This window comes from Cutaneotrichosporon oleaginosum (assembly GCF_008065305.1).
Source record: "Cutaneotrichosporon oleaginosum strain ATCC 20508 chromosome Unknown ATCC20508_contig03, whole genome shotgun sequence".
Classification (NCBI taxonomy): domain Eukaryota; kingdom Fungi; phylum Basidiomycota; class Tremellomycetes; order Trichosporonales; family Trichosporonaceae; genus Cutaneotrichosporon; species Cutaneotrichosporon oleaginosum.
This window is the reverse complement of record NW_027072172.1, coordinates 1,482,249-1,495,158: the sequence shown is the minus strand read 5'-3', so window position 1 is coordinate 1,495,158 and position 12,910 is coordinate 1,482,249. Positions and strand designations below refer to the sequence as shown.

Genomic DNA, 12,910 nt, shown 5'->3' with positions numbered 1-12,910 from the left:
TATTGCCCCCGCATGCTGAGAACTGCTCCCGTATATCAGAGGCCACCTCCAAGGAAGTTGATAAGGCCATCTAGAATCATTCGCTGCTGGAGGACGCTGGGGTCTACATCCTCTTCGTCGACATCGATGTGGCTCGCACGTTCTGCAGTTAGCCTTTCGTCTAGCAGTGGCCATGCCCTTTATAACGTTGACCACGTCGTGCATGGACAGGCTTTTGCGCGCCATCAGCGATTCGGCATGGGCTTTGATCTTGAGGTCAGCGCTGCAGATGCTGAACTCACTCCGTCGTCCTCCATGCAAATCCATCCAAGAATCACGTCAGCGGTCTGCAGGGCAGACAATCCTGCTGCAAGTCGGGTCAGGTACCACTCCTGCTCCTGTTCGTCGTCAATCTCTGCGCCGAGCTCCTGGCCGTGAGTGAAGTCCACATTGACGCACATACATCTCGAGATGCAGCGATCTGTCGATCGACAGGGCGCAGTTTGGCTGACGCCTGCTCCCGCAACTCCAAGAGCCGGTCAACCTTCTCATAGTCTTCCTCCACAAACTTGGCCACCAGCCGCAATCGGGCGGGGGAGTCAGAGGCCAAGTTTGAGAATAGCGTAGCAATTACGCTCATAATGCGCTCGTCATCTTCGAAGTTGGGCGCTGCCTGCCGCTTCTTCTTGTCGGTCTGGAATCATCAGCATGCGATACTGGTCAGCGATCTCACCTTCCCCATGAAGAATGAGAACATAGTCTTGAGGCCGAGCATTTCCACAAAGCGCTCGCAGCTATTGGCCCCGGCCTCCGTCTGAAGGCCGTAATCGAGCACCTTAAGTGCGCGAAGACTTGATAGTTGCTTTTTTCTATATGTCAGTAGGTACCAGGCAGCCTACTCACTTCAGGATGAGAAGCATCAGCTCGACGCCCTCAGTGTCGAAGAATTCTTGACGCCCGCGCGTTGTTGACAACAGAAAGCACAGGCAGTCGACGATATTTTCCATGAACTCTTGCTCCTCGCCGTCCCTGGGCTCCGCTTTGCGATATTGCTGCAATTGTCAGTTGTGTGCGCGACTACCACTCCTTACCGCGAGAACCATCAATAGGGTTTCAACACCACCAAGCTCAAGTGCCTTTTCGACATTGGCTGCGCGCTGCAGAAGGATGGCAAGAATCTCCGAGGCATACTGCTTGTTGCTGTCGAACGTGCTTTTGCTGACACGGTTAAGCAGCCAAGCCAGAACATTGGTGGATGACACGAGCTGGTCCGCCAGTGGAGGCATGAATGTGAGCAGGTTCTCGAACATCCCTAAGATGTGGAAAACACCCTGGCTGTCACCTTCTTCCCCTTCATCAAGCCGCGAAAGATTTGAAACCAAGAGCTCGAAGATAGAGTGGCTGAGCTTATCTGTCAACACAGCTAGCAAGGATAGACTTACCAGCTCGTCCACCACTTGCGCGAGAGCCAGCCGCGTGGCTGCGGCACCTCCAACCTCGTTGCCATCATTCTCCTCCTCTAGCTCATCCTCCTCACCGATATCCTCGTCCGTCAACTCTTGCAAAACCTGGACAACATCCACGGTAATGTCGGTGTTCTCGTGACTCAGGAGATTGGCGAAGAGGCCAATGACACCAGAGTCGATCAGCTCCGGATAGTAGAGAGCCGGATTCTCCGTCAGTGGCAGGAATTGCTTCAGCATGGCGTCGAGGTCCGCCTCCGAGTCAATGAACCTGTCTTCGTCAGACACGCTCTGCTGAACTGAGACCAGAGCTCACTTGGTGGGATCGTCGGGATACTTGCCGCGCTGCTCAGCGTTCTTCGCTACGACACGTTCAAATAGGCCTATCAAGCGTCGCAATTGTGGCAAGGTCAGGGCTGCGGTCTTCGGTCAGCTGGCGATCGCTCGTAAACGTACGGTTCCTTCAGCATCTCCCGCCTTATCGAAGATGTCAAGGATATTCTGCGCGTCAGCTCATTCGTGCCACTTCTGAGCTAGCTTACCGTTTGCTCGTGATTCAGGCCACCGCCGAAAAAGCGGCCACCCTCGTCGTCGTCCTCGTCATCGACATCGCCGTGAGGCTCCTGCGGCTCTTCCGCTGCTTCCATCCCGTGGCTCTCCTCGTTCTCATCCTCCACTCTAGCTGCGCGTCCGCTCAAGCCCAAGGAGGGGTCCCTGTCGTCCGTGTCGAGCTTGAACCGCTTCAAGATGTCTAAAAGGTGAGCTGGCGTTGGGAAGACGACGGACCTGCGGACGGAAGGTCAGGCATCCTCCTCTTTGTGCCTTTCCCCACAGGGGCGGACGGAATCTTGAACATCTTGTCGATCTCCATCTTATCGCGCGGGCACAATCCAGAAGTGCGAGTAAAGTTGCTTGAGGTGAAGTAGATGCATCGATGGTTGTTGTTCAAGGGTGGAGGTTGGAAAAGGTTCCGGAGTGCGGGGTACGCGGGGAAGTAATGACGCTCTTGGTTGCTCTGCGTTCATCATGATCTCGATACTTGACTCTTCCCATCAAAGTGGCCATTCTCATCATGGTTGCGCCATTCGCAACTCCCAATGTTGCAACGGCCGATGCGGATGCCGAGGGTCCCATTCTCGCCTTGGCTCAGCGTGTGACCGTCCGGTCTTCCGCGAACGACATTAGCGCCGCTCGTTCGAAACTTACTCAGGCGATATCGGCCAACGAGGTACGTGACAAGACGGAGGCGACGAGGGAAGGAGTTGTTGCTGACAGTGATGAAGTCCTACTTGCACGATATCACACATAGTCACACCTCGGTGATGGCCAATCACCTGGATCAGAACGCCAAGCTCAAGCAACGCTCTGACGTCGCGCAACGAGCGGCCCAGGCACTGGCGGATGACTTTGATGTTGGCTCTCTAGACGTGAGTTGTCTCTTGGCCAAACCTAACGACTATAGAGGGTCCACCGTCTAGAGAAATTTCGTGTGACCACTTCCAACATTCACACATCACTCCAAGGGCAAGCGCTGGCTGGCGCGTCTAGGGAGATCCTCGAGGACCTCAAGCAGCGATACGACCTTCTTGTCCGCGTTGAGGATGGCGTATGGTGCGGAAGGGGAGCGGACCCATCAACGGTAGCTGCTGTCGCTCAGTTCAACTGCGACGAGCAGCGAAGCACGGGTGCTGCTGTGCAAACAGCCTTGGCCGTGAGTGTGCACTTCCGCAAGATTCTCTGACATCAAGGCGAGGTGCGCTGTGCTACGTGCAACCGTTACCGAGCAGCTTTCGAACGCGTGGAATCTGGCTGTGACTGTCTCCATTAGTGCGGAGGGTCTGCCATCCGTCATGGTAGCCTCAAGTTTTACGCTGTCAGCCCCCAAGGGTAAGCCAATCTTACAGCGAAAGTCCACCTGATAGCAGCTCCTCGTTCAACACCGTACGCAACATCAGTTGTAAAAGCGCCACGCTACGATTTTGTCAACCTCTGTAAGGCTCTCCAGACCCTCAAAGTACTTCCTGGCCTGCTACATGACCTTCACAGTTGTGTCGTTCGCAAAGTCATCGAACCATTACTGAGTCACGATAGCTGGCGGCCTTCCAAATGCTCCAGGAACGACGGCATTGGACTGGAGACTGTGTCCGTCTCGTCACAAAATCGCCGAGATTTGATCCAAAACGTCAAGGTTGTGCTCGACTTTTTCCACCAGGCGCTGCCAGATGAATGCCGCGTTTTCAATGTCAGGCTACAGGAGGCCGCCTTCAGCTTAGTCCTGGACCGTATCCTAATCCCAAGTCTGCCGACACCTCTGGCGAATCTCCCGGAGTGGCTGGAATTGGCCCTTCAAGCAGCAGATTGGGAAGGCTCATTCAGTGCCGACGAGGCCGACCCAGGGGTTATTCACGCTTTTTTAAACGATTCGGCTGGGGGCGTTTGGCTCCAAAAGCGGAAAGCAGTATCCTTGAGTCAGGCACGACGGATTGCCTACAGCACCTGGTCCTCTTGGGCGTCTAAGACTGTTCAGCCCGACGTCGTTCCGCCTATGTCTGCTCAACCCAAGGCACAGGCCCTCGTTAAGACGGACGACGAAGACGGCTGGGGCTTTGAGGAGGAATCTCAGCTCAGGTTAGGCAGTCACCGCGCAGCTATCCAGGCCGAGGCTGCCGAGAACGACGGATGGGACTTCGATGATATCGCTGACGAACCCGCTCCCTCGCCGGCTCCCGCTCCTCCCATGGTCCACCGCGATGCCCCCAAACCCCGCGAAGCCAGACGTCTAGGCAAGAAGGCAGCTCCTAAGGGCACGCGGCTAAGCTCAGCCACCCCGTCTCCGCCGCCCCTCTCCTCCCCTTCGGCGAACGCCACAGTGGCATCATTTACACCCTCAGATCGGAGGGTCTCCGAGCCAGAGGCTCCTGCACTCTCAGAGACGTTCAAAGTTTCTATGGCCACTGACGCGGTCATGGACCTAACCGCAACGGCGCTGAAAGAGCTTATGGACATATCGAACATTCGGTAAGCGTTCTTTGCAGCGAGTAGTGCTTATGGTTGCCCGGCCGTGCCCTCCTTTGCAGGCGTACCGCGCGGTATTTCCGAGCAGCTGGCTGAATCCTTGGACCTTATCCGTGTCAGCATACCAGTCACGCAGTCGTCGTCTATCGTGAACTTCCCCGTGAATCTCGTTCAACTGTCAAACGATTACCGGTATTTGAACTCCAAGCTTCTAGCCATCATGCCAGACGCGGAGTGGATGGATCGGGACGACTGCGCCCTTCGCTTCTCAACTGCCAGCGCAATCGCCCTGCAAACCTTTATCGCCGATCAAACTTCTGCGCTGGCTGGTTTGCTGGACTACACTAACGGCTTTGTCGGCACGGACAACCCGGAATCGTATCTGCGCGTCGAGCAAGCTGTGCAACAAGTGATAACGTATCTCAAGAATACAGCAACGCAATTGGCAGTGAGGCTCCTTTCTGCATCACTTCGCCGCTGACCCAGACATACGTCAACATTGAGGTGTACCATACTGTTCTGGGCAAACTTGTCGAGGCGACCGTTTCTTCAATCCTCCTCAGCGTTCTGGCCCTTGAGGATATCACGGAGCTTGAGTCGCAGCGCATCGGTGATCTGCTAAGCTTGGTGGAGACTCTATCCAATCTCTTCCAGAACGATCAAGCTCATGTATCCACCGTCGCGGCGTTCGTTCCCCATTGGATCAAATTCGGATACCTCAACGAGCTTCTGGTGAGCCCTTCGAAGGACGTGCTAACAGTTAGCACGCGAAGCTCATCGAAATTACCAACCTCTATGATAATGGCTCGCTTGTAGACTTCACCTCCGACGAGCTAGGAGGGCTAGTACGTGCCCTTTTCGCGGATAGCCCTCAGCGTACTATTCTTCTTGAGAGGGTCGCGATGTGATTCCTTGTCCAGGGAGAAGGCTTTGGGGTCCATGACATCTACAGAGTCTGTCAACTTGCGCGCAAGTTACCGACCCACGTAAAAAAGTCAAGCCAGAGCGCGAGTGCCCTAGGTGCATTACGTTTGATCAACTCTGACCCCCCAGAGCGCGAGTGCCCTAGGTGCATTACGTTTGATCAACTCTGACCCCCCACTGATGAACACCGCACCCTATGCTTGGTGCTACCAAAGTTCAGTGACAGTTGTTGTCCGAGGAAATTATCACACCACCTCGTCATACTGGGTCGATGGTCTACCTCACTGTGCTCTCATCATCATCCTCGCTGCACAATGTAATAGCACAGCTTTACTTCCTCTGCCATAATTGAGCGGGCTCTTCTGACACAACAGCAGATTTGTCCCACTCAACAGCATCAAAACCATGTGAACAACGGCGACTTGGAACGCTTCGGTAAACTCTCGTTGCCTTGAATGGGCAGGCCCTTGCACCAACCATGGGGGTACCGGTGTCCCATCTGCTTGGAGCCCTGTTCAATATACACTGTATGTCATCCAACGATCAATGTGAAGGCCAATTGTAACACACTTACACAAGTGACACAGCACGTTCTTCCAAAACTCGAAGTAACTCACCGCAATACTGGTGTCCATTTACGTCGCTGAAGTCAGTCTCATCCACTTCTTAGAGACAGATGTCTCTCAGCCAATCAAGTTGATCATAACGGGTTCCCAAACTCGGTTTCTATCTCCATAGCCTGCAGTTGACTGCATGTGAGTTGCAAAGGAGATCTGAGCGGCAAACGTCGACATGGAGGAATGCATAGGTGCGATACCGGCGAGTAACTTGTGTTGCGAAGCGACATTGCTCGTTGCACTCACGTTCCTACTGTACATTATTGATCATCCGAAATGATGCGCCAACATATCGATAAGTTTAGCTTTTATTACCCTCTGATGTACAGCGTCAATGTCGGGCTGACATCCATAGATAAATTTGTGATACTCATCCATCTATCCAAACCTAAGAACGGTGCCACGCCCTCCTGGTTCAACGTTCAAGCCTCGTCAGGCCGTCAGAAAAAGATGGAAAGTGCCTGTCGCCTGGTCAGGTTGTATATCTCTCACTATTCCGTAAAGTCACAACATTCGGCGTCAACTCAAATGCGGCAATACACCAGTCGGATAGTGTCCTTCCTTCTTCATTCTCGACAGATACTAATACCATTGAAGCAGGGGGAACAGTGGGAGGCCATCCGCACGAATGGCAGGGTAGCAAGCGCCAGACACTGCGATGATGGGGGAGAACCAGGTGACATGGAGGAAGGGGCTCGGTCTTCCATCGTTCAGCCTTAGAACGCTACGAGGATACTCCGAATTGCCTTCAACGGTGGTTGCCCTCAACTAGTAGGAGGCTAACTTCGTGCCATGCAAACTGTGTGGAGAGCGCGATTGCCTGATTTTGCGATTGTAGGATATACACTTCGAACAACATATCAACGCAGATCATCGTGCATGTTGAGTAACCAAGGCCCGCCCAATTGTTATCTCACCAGGAACAACACCACGACACTTATGAAGAATACAGGCTCGCAATAGTTATCACATTTGTTGGTTCACACACGACATATAGTGACATATACTTGCGGGCCAGGCCGGAAAGGTTTGGGATTGCTTGCAATTTTACTGCATTCGGATATTGTCGACCCATTGATCCCTGTTGCACAATTACCGAAAGTGGCAATGTGAACTTGACGGCATCCGAGGGCAACATGCCCTTCTCAAGATAAAAATTGTCCTCGAAAGAGCAGTGGTACTCCGCTTTCCTTGGTCTGGTCTAATCAACATGTGGAGATGCCCATGATCCCAAGCTCTAGGAAATGTCTCACGGTCAATAAGCTCACGATCAGAAGCAAAAGCTGATTGCCTTGGTTGACGATAGACAGGCCAGAGGAGCGGATCGGACGCTCAGAAGAACTGTGTTCCCGGGCAGGACTCTGACTCCTCCAGGCATTGCGCTCAAGCAGACAGCTGGTCATTGACTGTAACAGGAGCACAACATGCATTGTGTGTTCCCATGCTCCGAATACTTGGGGCTCGCATGGAGTACCCGCAAGACTCACCGAAAGTCATCCATCTGAATCACAAGGACATCAACACCAGGATCACCGTGGTACGATTGCGATCATCCGCAGAGATATGACACCCTTGGAAACAAAAGGCTACCCTATCCTCACCTCTCCTCTTATGGCTTCTACAGGTCATGGGCGACCACGAAGGCGGCGATCGTCAGGCAGTGTGCAGCATACATGAATCATGGACTAGCGCAATAATGGGATGTCTATAAGATGAGGTATCGCCATGCTACGTGAAGTGTCGGTGAGCGGCAAATGTCCCACAATGGCGGCAAGACATCCGCTTGAAACCAAATGAGGATCCCCGTTTCGTTGAGAGGAGGTGTGCATTGTAATACTTCGCAGCCCTACTGCAAGAATGATGCTCCTCCACGGTTCGAACCCGATCAAACACACAGCAGCTACGGTGGAGAGTCCTCCACAGTCACCAGCGGCAACTTTTGAGGGTGAGGAGATGAGGATCAATGCTGCTGCCAAAGCAATGTTGGTCCTGGTTGGACATAATGTGACCGTGCAAGGTACACGCACCATGGACTTCCTTAGAATTACGCCACCCTTCGATCATCGGTGACGAGCATCAACCAAATTGTTATCGTTTTTTGGCGATATGCAAAGATGAGTAACTGTATTCACTGTTGAGATTTTTCGGTCAATACATGGGTAACGATCTGTTAACTTCACGCCCCGTAGAGGTGCCATGTCATTGCATGTCCACAATTCTTCTCCACAGGGTAAGGATTGCAAGTAATCATCGAAGGTACTCGCATTGTGAATGCATATAGAGATCGGCAAAAGGAATATCTACACAGAGATGGTCGTCTGAGATTTATGCAATGCACTGATGATAGACTTAGGAAACTCTCTTAGATCTCCTGCAACTTTGATCTCCTCGAGCCTTCATGGATGCACTTTGGTCAAGGGCTAGTCACCTTGTGTATGGTTAACGTCATGCACGTCTCTGCTTATCGTCGAGAACTATCCTTAACTCCCTCTAGGTAGACATCCAATCAGTATTGACTCTTCATACCTATATATCCACCCAATGCCGATGGATGTGCTTCATGCATATGGTAAATTTGGGCAGGAGCTGGGCTGTACATTACGGAGTTGATGCAGCTTGGGTGTGATTGTCCACACATCTGCGGCAGGATCTATTCGATATCACGTACCGCGTATCATCGCAGGATGGCATAATCATGGATTAGTTATTATTGCCCTGATTGGGCCAAAAACATTACATTACGCACCTTCACATGGCTAATGCAGCGATATTTGTTGATCGGTCAAAATTCATATATTGCATACGACTGCCCCAACCAAGATTCCGCAAAGGTGACATTCGAGTTGGGCCAAACACAGACATTTCTAGCACTGCAAGAGGTGCAACGAGCCCCTACTCACGCATCTGTGCTGGTGTTCACGACTTGCGATTCACGCACGGTGATTGCTGAATTACTGGCATACCCACTCAAGAGGTGTACCACCGCCCAGGCTATAGAATGACATGTGGCTTATCTCTCAAAAGCTACGCGTTGCCAACAATCACCCCGCAGCGGCGACATTAAGCGCGTTTAGAGTGCAAATTGTCCGGTCCGTTGTTGAGTGCTCCCCAATGCACGTGTTCCCGTTAGCCACTGTTGGGAGTCCTGATCACACTGAACAGGCTTCTAGTGAGTTTGATCCCCGCCAATCATCGATACACTCCATCAAGGACACACTTAGCCCACGTTAAGCGGGTATCCGCCGCGCAGTACACTTGATGCTGCTTAGAATGACAATCTAAGTTTAGTGCTCCGTGCATTTCACTGTGACCGGTGCGCGTACGAACCATTGTTTCCCTCCGACTGCACGTAGGAAAGTACCACCTACAGTGCAAGCACGTTCTGATGATCTTCGCTAGCTCACAATCAACTGAAGACGACCACTGTCTCTATCAAGGTATGAAAGTCAAATGCCAAGCTGGTTGGTTGCATCTCTCACATAAGGCTATATGGCGGGGATTGTGGTGACTATAGTCAGGCGCTTGCCAGGTGTCGGGGAACTGTGTGAATCGATAACTCTAGTCAGCAAGGCACTTTTGTGGAATGGGTCTTTTGACTATGGCCCGCCAGTACCACAAACTCACCCCATCCCCATCGCCCGAACGCTGGAAAGCAGCCCGTTCCTTCTTATGAAGGTAATTTCTACCCTCCTGGTGCCTTTGAAACGTTCAGGCGACACTGTTCGAACTTGAACAGTGGGCTTCGCACGAACGGTGTGCGATGAAACACCTACTATCAAATTACTGAAATGCTTGGGAATATGCCATGCTGCCAATCACCTAGTGCCAGTTCGTCAATGTTACCCAATTGCAGTCGCCTATGACCCCGAGTGTTCATGCAACAGGCCAAGTGTACTTCGGTTATAAGCCTTCATTCTCTATTTCTAATGACAGCGGTGGATGCTGCTAACACTTCGTTACGATGTAAGAATCGACATTCTTAACTCTTCACAATGCAATGCTGCGGTCTGGTGTCAAGCCCGTCTAATCTAGCCCAATCAGATGATGCCGCCTTTTACCGTCTGCCGTGCGGTCTGGAGGGGCATGGCAGGCGAACGTCACACATTATTGAATGCTCGCAACTCAAGCGAGTTTCGCGCCCACACCCACCTCGATTTCGGTTCTGTTTGCGTTTCGCTTTTGTTTATGTGTGGGTCCTCTTGCTTGCGACTTAGCGTCTGATAGCGGTTCGGCTTCTGTTCGCGCACTTGCGCTTCGGTCTATATTTGGGTCATTAGACGACGCATGTGCTACGTTTCACTCTCCTGCATATTTGCCCCTGTTATGTACATACTCAATCATATGTGAAATTGACGACCATGAACTAATCAGACCTGAAAACGTGGCCACACGTCAGTTTCCTACCACAAGCGTCAACATCTGGCAATCGTATGGAGCCATGTTTCCGTGGGGCGCCTGCGAGAACGATAGGTCTGATGTGGCAGCACTCAAGGCGGAATTTGCGGCGGGTGCATTACAATGTGCTACCGTTGGTAGGTATCGGGTGACTCAGTCTCATGAGCCGACAACAGGAGCCAGAGCCCGTTCCGAACAATCGGTGATGCATGCGCAGATTGCCCTCTAGTCAAAAGCGTCATGACTCAATTCGGAGGAGAGTTGTGACAACCATGGTTTACAATCGCCATCGTTTGATTCCAGCCACGGCCGAGTATCAGACTTGCGCGCTACACGTCGAAGCGGCACTCAAGCCTTGAGGTAACTCCTGCGCGTCCCATCCATGATTCCATTGGCGTGTGTGTGATACAGGACAAAACATCTGTGACTTCGGCGCAGGTGCTCCCATTGACGAAGGGGGCAAGGCGGTGAGCGATCTGGGATGTAATATCACGTCCGTCGCTGTCCACTAAAGGAATCTTGAGAGCGCACTCAATCCCAACAATCTCAAGGGTGAAGGTGCCGATCATGACTTGCTGCGCCAGCTCATAGAGCAAAAGGCCTTGCTGGACGATCGTCTCCGCGCCCACTTCACACATGCCGACAACAACAACGGCGGACTTGACTGACCGCGGCATCTCGCAGCGCGTCATGGCAGCTAGCACAGTTCCAAGTGAGCCTTCGACGGCGTTTGGGTGCATTGTGCCCCCGGCGTGAAGAACGGCACGCTGAGTGCCAGGAGGGAACATGCTGGAGCCCAAGCGGAGTAGATATGTGTTCCACGGGATGGCAAAATCGACAAACGTGTGGGCACGCGGTAAAATGCAGCGCGGTAAGCGAGATCCGTGATTGCGCACGATCTCCAGCAGAGGGCGGCCTTGCTCGAGACGCCACAATAGCGGCTGAAGCGCATCCCCGCGGGGCGCGTCGTCCGGGGGTAGATCAAGAACGCGGGTAAGACATAAGTTGTCGTGGGCGCTCGGAGGGCCGAGGGGTAGACGCGAGTATACTGTAGTCGAGGGGGTGACAGGGCGCGAAGCCGGCGGTGTGGGTGTGGGTGAAGAAGATAGTGTTGGAAGACCGCTCTCCTCCGCGGAGAATGAAGGTGTTGCTACATGGGAGATGGCGGCAGGAAGAGGGTGGAAGCCAATAACGCCAGCATGTCGTGATTCAGTTGGGGAAATGCTGGAGCATGCCACCGACGTTGGCATCGCGCACAAACTCCCGAAGAGATAGCCCCACATGCCCGCTTCCGCGCGGGGAAGAAGGCAGACTCGAGTGAAGAGTCGCGCGTCGGCGCGTTGTTTGTAGTGTTTGCAGGAGGCGCGGAAAGCGAGGAGAGCCTCGTGCGGCGCAGCATCCATGATGCCCTCAACCAGGTGAGGATAGTAGGCGGAGTCAATCATTGCACTATGTCCTGAGGCGAGAAAGCAAGCTGGAGAGGCGTTGAGCGACCGTCGGGTTGAGGCGATGGGGCATAGGCCGTCGACAGGGCAGAGTCGACTGGCGTTCCAAGACGGGGAGGTGAGGAGATTCAGAAGGCATGGAGAGCCACTCTGCGACCTCTGCTCAGCGTACTTATGGCCAACAGTCTGACGACTGGGAGCCCAATGCGGTCATGTCCACCAGGCATTCCGCCCCCAAGTGGCTCCAACGGCTGGACCTCCCCCTCTTAGCTGACCAGATCTACTCCAAACAACCCCGAAAGCCCGACAATACCATCCTGTCTATGCGATGCCTTGGCATCATGAGCCATGCTTCGACTGTATCGCCCAACCCCTTACCCGCTACGGTCCTCAATCCCGGTGCTATCGATCGGGTCCATACCGGTCGGGTCCCCTCCTATCAAACTGAGTCGGTATGGAGCCGCCCTCATCACAGTGTGGTTCCCGAGAGGTGTGGCGTCGCGTCAGCTGCGAATGACGGAGCGCGGGGCAGACATAGACACAGACGATGATAGACGAGCTGGAAAGCTGAACGCCATTAGTTACTCCGTGTTGGCCGACCATTGAACTCTTGCTCCAGCGATCCCCTACACCGTATAGTAAGTAGCGATTAAATACTGGCACCGTCATGCGATCGATGAAGGTGGAGCAGTCGGTAATGGAAAAAACAAAATGGCTAACGCGACGTCATGGTGATTGCCCTGGCGATAGCGGCGATAACGAGATCAATAAGAGATAACGTGACCTGTGGTGGTCGTAACTGAAAACGTGACCACTAATTCTGAGGGCCCCGTTTGGGGTCCCGGGAACGTTACGTCAGCACCAACTTCACCGAAGGCAGTGGCCGTCTCCCATTTATATACATCGTTCATGTTACATATACTTTACGAGCTTCTGGCATGTCGCTGCACTGCCACTCTAACCGTCACACCTCGGCACGTCTGGAATCCACTTGTAGCCCGTTTTGGTGTAATAGTCGGAGACGTAGCAATCGAACGCCCAGCTGCGGTCGATCTTGTTGGGCTACACGGCC

The 12,910-nt window shown here is 53.1% G+C and overlaps 3 protein-coding genes across 3 annotated transcripts; 1 reads left to right on the top strand and 2 right to left on the bottom strand.

The window, feature by feature from the left end:
• Positions 1-35: 35 nt before the first annotated feature.
• On the bottom strand, positions 36-2,313 carry COLE_03793 (uncharacterized protein; the record flags this gene model as incomplete). The annotated part of the gene is made up of 12 exons (XM_018422855.2): positions 36-142; positions 177-249; positions 282-407; positions 443-673; positions 713-848; positions 883-1,031; positions 1,071-1,385; positions 1,422-1,713; positions 1,759-1,865; positions 1,899-1,943; positions 1,985-2,193; positions 2,229-2,313. The coding sequence occupies 12 exons, from the start codon at positions 2,311-2,313 to the stop codon at positions 36-38; spliced, it is 1,875 nt and encodes a 624-aa protein (XP_018279668.1).
• Positions 2,314-2,514: 201 nt separating this feature from the next.
• Positions 2,515-5,365, top strand: COLE_03792 (uncharacterized protein; the record flags this gene model as incomplete). Its single annotated transcript, XM_018425984.2, has 7 exons — positions 2,515-2,670; positions 2,726-2,869; positions 2,905-3,153; positions 3,191-3,329; positions 3,368-4,460; positions 4,907-5,189; positions 5,222-5,365. The coding sequence occupies 7 exons, from the start codon at positions 2,515-2,517 to the stop codon at positions 5,363-5,365; spliced, it is 2,208 nt and encodes a 735-aa protein (XP_018279667.1).
• A 5,357-nt stretch (positions 5,366-10,722) lies between these two features.
• COLE_03791 (uncharacterized protein) lies at positions 10,723-11,838 on the bottom strand (the record flags this gene model as incomplete). Its single annotated transcript, XM_018427316.2, has 1 exon — positions 10,723-11,838. The coding sequence occupies one exon, from the start codon at positions 11,836-11,838 to the stop codon at positions 10,723-10,725; it is 1,116 nt and encodes a 371-aa protein (XP_018279666.1).
• Positions 11,839-12,910: the final 1,072 nt, after the last annotated feature.